The sequence below is a fragment of the Centruroides sculpturatus genome, unplaced genomic scaffold, assembly GCF_000671375.1.
Source record: "Centruroides sculpturatus isolate CEXI.00-Female unplaced genomic scaffold, Cexi_2.0 scaffold1186, whole genome shotgun sequence".
NCBI classification, from domain to species: Eukaryota; Metazoa; Arthropoda; class Arachnida; order Scorpiones; family Buthidae; genus Centruroides; species Centruroides sculpturatus.
The window spans coordinates 121,096-130,225 of NW_019385378.1; the positions used below are offsets into that span (position 1 = coordinate 121,096).

The 9,130-nt window shown below is 26.9% G+C and overlaps 1 protein-coding gene across 2 annotated transcripts in view; it reads right to left on the reverse strand.

The window, feature by feature from the left end:
* The window catches only part of LOC111638327 (F-box/WD repeat-containing protein 7-like), a 47,973-nt gene that overhangs the window by 8,854 nt on the left and 29,989 nt on the right, over nucleotides 1-9,130 (reverse strand). For both annotated transcript variants that reach the window (XM_023384019.1, XM_023384020.1), the window contains 5 exons: nucleotides 5,118-5,182; nucleotides 3,376-3,501; nucleotides 2,613-2,702; nucleotides 1,901-1,989; nucleotides 1,605-1,683 (listed from right to left, as the gene is read on the reverse strand). In XM_023384019.1, the coding sequence (XP_023239787.1) occupies nucleotides 1,605-1,683; nucleotides 1,901-1,989; nucleotides 2,613-2,702; nucleotides 3,376-3,501; nucleotides 5,118-5,182 (449 nt within the window). The remainder of the gene's footprint in view (nucleotides 1-1,604; nucleotides 1,684-1,900; nucleotides 1,990-2,612; nucleotides 2,703-3,375; nucleotides 3,502-5,117; nucleotides 5,183-9,130) is intronic.

Sequence of the window (9,130 nt, forward strand, 5' to 3'; positions counted from 1 at the left end):
TGCAGTCACGTTGCCAGTTATGCTATCTGGACCTTTATCTTATTCTCATTTCCAGAATGATAAGTAACCAAGTATGGTTATATCTAAATTAATAGATTCTGGAAGCAAGTAATCTGCAACACGACCACACAGTAAGTGGAAGTTGTGGGTTCGAGTTCTACTTTGAGTTGATTAATTTAGAAGGTTCTAAAAGAAAAATACAGTGGGTGATCAGTTAACGAACATAATCTATTCCAAGACTTTGTTCGCTATCCGAATTGTTCGTTAACCGATTATCAATTTACCATAGGTTTGTATGGGAATTTGATTAATTCGTTCTGGAGACCCCAAAAAATAAAAAATATATACTTTCTTACTACATTTATTTATATGTAATAATAAAATTACATATATACACAGACTTGCATTTTTATTAGTCATGTTTTTTTGTTTGTGGGGATTAAATAATCTGTCTAATGTCAATTGCTTTTCTCTCTTCTTCAGGATTTTCAGAATTAATAGCATGTTAATTGTAGAGATCCCCAAGCCTATTAACCTCAACCTGGTTTGTATGCCATTCTAAGACTGTTGATCTGACATCCCCCACTTCTTCAAAAGATCTTTAATTAATAGCAGATATCGACATTAATCCTCTTTTTCATAATAAAACATATTTCGCTGAATTTCTTGGTGTTCTTCATTCAAGAGTTGTTGGCGTCCTTCTGTCGTCAGATCTGTTTCAGGTTCCATTATGAGCGCTTCAATGTTCTTTATTTCTCAGGTGTGATATATGTTACTCCTTTAGCTGCTTGAGTTTTCTTAATTATACTGTATCTTTCTTAGATAAGATTGAACTGCACCCTACTGTAGATTTGTTCAAGCCATACTGCCCAGCAACATCAGACATCTTCTGCCCACTATCTACCTTTGCTATTATACTCTCACCTTTTGAAAATAAAAACCTATGCAAAATTTAATGAGTGCCCGCCAGACAGTCTCGCAAATACTATAAAAGAATTGTTTGTCAGAAAAATAAAAGGCTGGAATTACAAGGGAGTATTTCAAAGTTCGAGGAATACTATCTGATCAGTATATATCGGGTTGAGTGTCGACGTTGACGTCTCCCGCGCTCCAAAAAGTTACCTGAAGACAAAGGAAAATCAATCGGTATTTGCTATTTCCGTCGCTTCTTTTTATATTTGTTCAGTGAAGTGTTCATTAACCAATCATGTGTTCATTGTCCGATCATAAAAATCTTTCGCTAAAGTGTTTGTTATCCAATTTGTTCGTTAACCGATCTGTTCTTTAACCGATCATCCACTGTAATTACTTTTAGAGTATTTTAATATGATGTAAAAATATAAAGAAGACTTAAACCATAAAAATATTAGCTGTGAATTTCACTAATCACAAAAAGTAAAACATCTATATTATATTATAAAAGTCATCATATCCCATTAAAATAAAAAATTCATTTCAGTTGATGAATGACACAATGAAACACAAGGACTGTACTAATTAAACAAGACTACCGTGTTTCATTAAAATATAATAAATTGAAAACTAAGTGTTTTTTTCTAAAATGCTTAAACTATATCAATTTCAAAAATTTTATAGATTTATACCTTAATAGTTTTGTCACCTGATCCTGATATAATTTTAGTATCATCAAACTGCAAGCAAAGAACTGCTCCTTCATGACCTCTGTAAGTAATAATATATATTATCAATAGCAAGACAAGAATTCTTTAGAAGATTAAAGAAATTATTAACTAATTACAAATATTGAAATCATCACTATATTGTCTTATATTTATTTATATGAAAATAATGCAATTAGCAAGAAACTAGTAACTTATTAATTTGTTTCAATGACTTATATAATTCATTATTAAATTATTGTTTTTTAAAATAATTTTACCTAAGTGTTGCTTTACACTGTCCAGTTTTTATATCCCAAAGTTTCAATGTGCAATCATATGATCCACTAACAACTTTCTCATCATCAACCTAATCATCAAAAAATAAATAAATAAATTTAATTTCCCAAAACATAAAAGTAAATTTAAACTTTAATGCCTACAGTTTAAAAACAAAATAAAATACTTAAATTTTAAAAAATATTTAGTCATGATTCATCCAAAGTTAACAAGTATACATCTGTAGTTTTAAAATATAAATATAATCTCATCCTTCAGTCATTTGAAACCAAGCCATTTATTTCAATTTCACCCCTACTGATTGATTTTATGGTTAATCAATATCGACTAAGAGCTGTGCCCAAGAACAAGATAAAAAATTTTTTAAATAACTTGTGTGTAGTGTTCTCAAACAACATTGCAAGTATTTTTTTTATTAGGTAATTACTTTCCTTTTCAATAAATGAAGCACTCTCTGTCCTGTAATATGTTACAGAAAGAAATAATTATAGTTAAAAATATTTAAATGTTTATGATTAAATAATATGCAAAATTACAGAAGAATACTGAACTGAATATTCCAACTGCCAATAATCTGTCAATTGGCAGATTAAACTGCTGCCTTATTACATTTATAGTTACGTTTCATTAACTTAAAATTTATTTATTTTTTAAATTTACACAGAGTAAATGATAACTATTAATTCCAATTACCTGAAGGCATCGTACAGTATCAGTATGTCCAACCATAGTCACTTTGCAGGCAATACTTGACCAAGTATGTTGCGTACTGAGATCCCAAACCTTACAAAAGTAATATTCAAGTTATTATTCTTCAAACTATTTATACTGAATTACTTGTTATAAAGTTTAAACATACTTATCCAAAAATAATTAATTATAAATATGAAGACAAAATATATTAGTTAAGTGAAACTTGGTATCATATTCAAATTGCTAATGTAGAATTTTCTAAAAATTCATATTATATTATTCTAAATGTTAGCAGTTTAATTTTGTATTTCATTTTTTAAACTGCATCTAAGTTCTAGTTAAAGCTGGTTGATACTGGACTAAATTAGTCCAAAAATGTTCTTTCCAAAAAATAAATACTTTGATTAACTTGGCAGTTATAATATTAAAAAATTAATTAAATCAAAAACATTTGGATTTGATGACTACTTTCATAAATCATTAAAAACTTTCATATTTTCTTTGTAAAAAAACTATAGATGACATACATTTAAAATTTTTGTGAAATAACTGAAAAATAAACTTATTAACATACTATAATCTAAATTATTTATTCAATTATATATTACTATTTATATAAGTCTATTTTCAACTACAAATTTAAGTGATATTAAATAATAAAATTTCATATAATTTTTTTATAATTATATTTGTAGCTGAAATAATTGCTTCTCACATTATACTATTTTTAAAGAGAGATTAAATATACTGAATATACTTTTACCTTAATTGTACAATCGCTCGATCCAGATACAAGTCTATTTCCTTCAAGATGTAAACAGCGAACTGTTCCAGAATGGCCAACTAAAGTCATTACAGACCATGGACTATTAGTACGAATATTCCAGACCTAAAACATATAAGTTAATGATTTTAATAAACATGATAGAATGGATTTTATACAAGATTATTTTCAAATTAAAATTATCTTTAGATATTAAATATATTTATGTTATAAAAATAACAGGATATATTCATACAAATTATTATTTATCTAAATTGAAATAATAAACTTTATGAGACATATTTTGCCATATTGTTCAATCTAATGATAGTATACTAAATATTCGAATAGGCTGTTCAATTGAAATTATTTAATATAACTTTAAATAGTAAAAGAAATGTATATTTTTTTTCTCTTATAGAAATAATAAAATACATACCATATGTACTCACATATAAGACAATGTTTTTATTCATTTATCACAGCTTCAAATTCCTAGATCATCCTGTATGCATGAGCAAAAGATTCTTTGCATTTTTGCAAATAACTTTTGTGAACCATGCATTCACATTTTTTACCAGATGCTCACCCTCTTGTATTTAAAAACATAAGTATTTTATCTGGATCATTTGAATTGTTCTTGTATATTGTCAGGAATAAAGATGAATAACAATAGGAAAAGCAAAGCTTTTGAATTGAATTCAAGACTGAAATTCCAAAATCACATGGAAGCACAATATAAGTTTTAATCCATTTTCACATGAAAACAGATGATTATTCGGAAATCAGAATTTGGAGAAACTCATAAGTGTAATCGACAGAGAGTGGATTTGACTGTTGAGAATTGGCAAAAAAAGGTTCCTGATTGTCCAGCTTTACATGAACAAATTATGTTGTTGATTTTACAAGATTTTTCCTTAAAGTTTAAAATGCCAGTAATTTTTGTGATACAATATGTGCATTTACATTCATTTGATATTTTACTTGTAATTAAACAAAATAAAATTAGAACTGTATTAATAAATCTAATTTTCTTTATTTTGATCTTTAAAGTCATACCTTGTCCTATATACAAGTAAATACAGTATATAAATATTGAAACTTGGCACAGCAGTTACAGATGACATATTAATAAAAGAAATAGATAAATAATGATAACTCATAAAATGTATACACAAGTGTATAGATTTTGTATTTGCTTATGATTTGTTTTCTTTTTTTAAAAATTCCATTTGCCATAGTGTTTTAATAACTGCCAAATTCTACATTATTTATGATTATGATTTCTAACTGAAATACTTTTAGTAGTTTTCTATGTTTAAATTCTTTCTGTAGTTGTTATTACTTAATTAGCAGTATTTTGGTTTAGTCTATTTATTCTCTCTTCAAATAATCAAAGAAATAACTGGCACAAACATTAAATCAGAAAAATCTAATATCTTAACAGTTTCTTAAATAGTCTAAGTATAAGTTTAATAGCTTATATCCACACACAAAAAACACACTGTATGTACAGTTGATGCAGCATAATGAAATTATGATAAAATAAAAATTAATGCAGAACTAATTTTATCATAAGGATATATTAAAAGAATTGCAGACTTTTATATTTAATCTTCATATACTAGTGAATAAATATTAATTATCATATTAATTTGATAAAATTAAAAAAAAACTATAAATTAAAACAATCACTATAAAACTTATTTATTTTGTGTTAATTAATAATTAACAAATATTACCTTTATTGTTTTATCTGAAGAACCACTAACAATTCTGGTATCATCAAACTGAACACAAAAGACACCTATAAACAAACAAACAAAGCAAAAACTTTGAAATAATTGAATTTTATTAAATATTAATTGATAATTTATTACTAAACACAGTAGAGTATCGATTATCCGACCCCCGATTAACCATAACATCGGTTAACCGACCGTTCTAGTCAGCAAGTTTCAAATGTTCACTAGTGATGTGGCACTACAATATTTAGCTATGTCTTGGCTATTTAATGTTATTTTCGTTAAATTTTTGTGTTTTAGCTGGCATCAACGGCTCGACCATTAAAGGGAGGCCAGTATTAAAACAAGACTTAATTTTCTAATTATGACTGGTTGTTTGTTTTGTGAGCAATAAAATAATTTTAAAATAATTTTTAACAATACAATAGCGATGATTATTATTTAAAAAAAAAACTGTTAGGCTTAAATTAACATCGATGAAAATTCAATGTGAAGTTGGTTAATAGCAATATACTAATATATTAATTACATGGGATATACTAATATACTATACTAATAATGTATTTTTTTCATTCTTTTTGGTTATCTGATTTTTTCAGTTATCCGACTAACCTGAGTCCCCAATTGAGTTGGATAATCGATGCTCTACTGCAACAGCTAATTATTAGTTGATATTTAGTAGTAAGTAGTTAAGATTATACCCAAGTTAGTTTATAAAAAATTTTGAAAATAATATTGTGATTATGAGTGATTGATGAAAGCACTAATGAAGATTCTGAAAGATGGAAATAGTAGTCATTTTTAATACATATTATAACCACCATAAAAAATCAAAACTTAGAAAATTATATTTTTAATAAAATATTTTTATGAAATTTTTATCTAACATATTACATCATATAATAAAAATTACAACCAATAAATATTATTATTTTTCTAACTTTTATTCACTTTTAAATATGATCAATTTTCAATCAAAAGTATCTTTATTAGCAAAAAGAGATTAACCCTGTTGCGGGGGTTATACAAATTTAATTATCATTAATAATAACATTTTTTAAAATAATATTGTGACATTGAGAAGATATTTATACAGTATATTCCATATTAGTTTAATATTAACATAATTAACAATCAATAACAATATTTAGATATTCATAACATTGTATTCAAATAATAATAGTCAAGTTTTACAATATCATAAGTTAACTCTTCTGATTTACTTTTCCAACATTTCTGTCACCTTGATGAAATATTTATATGAATTGTAGAGATCTTTTTTATTCAAATTGTTTAGATTATTTCTATAATCTTGGTGAGTATTATCATTTAACATTTGCGAGACATTAAGAGAGTTGCGTATATTTGAAAGACTTTGACATTCCTGAAGTATATGGTCGATTGAAGATTCTCCTGATTTACACCGTGGGCAATAATTATTTGATAAATTAATATATATGGACCGTTTATTTTGAAAGTGGTGTAAGTCCATTTTTTCTTCTTTTGAGATATTTAAACATTTGCATTTTAGTTGATTCAAAAATATAAACAAAGTGTACTAAGTTTGACAATGTTTCTATGACTTTAGAAATATGTAAGTTGATTGCATAAAGACTTCTATGTGAATTTATCCAAACTAATATATTCTTTCTGGGCCATAAATGGACTTACACCACTTTCATAATTACTAAACTGTAAAATTCATTAAATTTCTATTATGTAAAACTCAATGTCACTTGAAACACATTGCGTTTTATTCTGATTTTGTTCATATATAATAACAAGAAATAAAATAGTATTGTTTATTCTGAACATTAAAAATATTTACTTATTGTTAAACTATTTTATGATAAATTTATCATTATTATGAGCTTACCATTAGACACTGCTTTTCATTTAGATTCATTACATGGATTTTTTTCTAGTCCATCAAATTGTACATTTGTTGGTAATATTTACAGTTTTACTCTTCTGTTGTAAGGGGCTGTCTTTAAATGATGTCCACACTGAAAGGGAGGGAGGGGTTAAGACAAGTTGGACAAGGAGGGTTGAGTATTAGTGGACATCCATTTATTTCATTAAATTTTATACAATATGCATTTTATTATATTTATTTCAAAGTTTCTTGTATGTTTCATTTCTACTTATGGTATCTATCATTCATAAAGTGATGAAGGTTTTAACAGGGATAGAGTTATGTTGGACATCCATAGAGGGAAAGGGGTTACAAAAACTTGGACAAACTGGGACAAGAGGGAAAAGTAAACATTTCAAGAAAAATGCACATGTAATTTATGGATAGCCCAAGTGCTTAGACTGTAGAAAATGGACTTATACCACTTTCAAAATCAATGGTTATGCAATGTCATTTATCGATAAATTTTCAATTGATCAAAGCTTATGGTTATTTTAAAATGTTAAGTGTGAATTGTTTATAAATAAAAAGTTCACACTAAATTGTATGTATATTATGTGTTTTCTCAATTTTTTCCAAAAATGGACTTACACCACTTTCAAAATAAACGGTCCATATGTTATTAATATACAGCGAATATTTGTTTAGTCATAATTGTGACATTAGTCTTTTCATGTTAAAGTTGATTGTTTTTATCATATAAGGTTGTACAGATGGAATTTAAAAAATTTTTAAGTACCATGGATGATAAGTATTATGATTTAAACTGGTTTGATCAGTATTTATAGACTGAGAGATGGCTGAATCTATTAGCGTTGTAATATGATCAATTTTCAGACAGTATTTATAGTTTTCAAACTTACCAAACTATAATCTGAAAAAATTTATAAGAAATTATTTAAATTTAATAACTATTTAATAATAATTGCTCCAAATTACAAAACAGAATCTTAGCATTGAAATAATATATTTATAGTAAAATAATAAAAAGTGCAAATAATTTTAAAAAGTAAAACTGCAGAATATTGTATATGTTTAAACCTTATTAAAACCATTTTTTATTTCATGTATATAAAAATCAGAAGTTATTTATTTATATCTGCAAAGTAAAGCTTATATAGTGTATATTCTACTCCAGTTAACACAGTTTCTAACAAGGAAATCAAAATATTATACCTAATTATATAAGCACTACTTTAATATTCTTTGTATTTGCTTTTATGAAATTAATTGTAAAACATATCTGAACATAATTATAAAAATTAAACAAAAAAACAATAACTATCACAAAAAATTTGTTTGACCATATTTTACAATGTAAACACAGATATAAAAGTTTGGAAAAATTATGTTAGTATTACAGTAGAGCGTCGTTTATCCGAATCAATTGGGGACTGGGGTGGTTCGGATAACTTATTTTTCGGATAACGAATCATGTATGAAAAAATATATTAATTTATCCCATGCAGTGTTGCTGGATCTGAAGGTTAAAAAGTAGCGTGGTTATGCTCCAAAAGTAGTGGATTTGAACTGTTTGTAGCCCAAACAATAAAAATGAATTATTTTGCAACTATGCACTTTTACTAATGAAATAAGTTTGTAATATATGTATATACATACACAGGGTGTATCAGAATGACGTTTTAAAAATTTGGGGATTGTAGAGGATGAAATTTTGAACGTTTTGATATAAGGAACCTACAGCCGGAAATGAGATACGTATAAAGTTTCTACTGCACTTTGCACGTTCTATGAAGTCGGTATGCTGAATGAAACAGCAGAATACAGTATTTATGACAAGTTTTATCGACAAAACAGTAGAGTACAATCAAACTGTACATCGAATCAGTGGCTGCACTACTTTAGAGTAAATGTTCAGTGTGACGACCACCAACTTCGTTACATAATGTGCAACGACGAACCATGTTTTGTCCGACTCTCCGTAAGATGCCACGCTCCCCTCTGATGGTATTAAATGCTGTAAAGATGCGCTCCGTAAGCTTATGAACTGTTCCTACAGGTGTTGCGTACACAAGGGACTCACGTTGACTAGCTGTGTGTTTACATCACAACGCCAGTGGATGCAAGGGGTGAC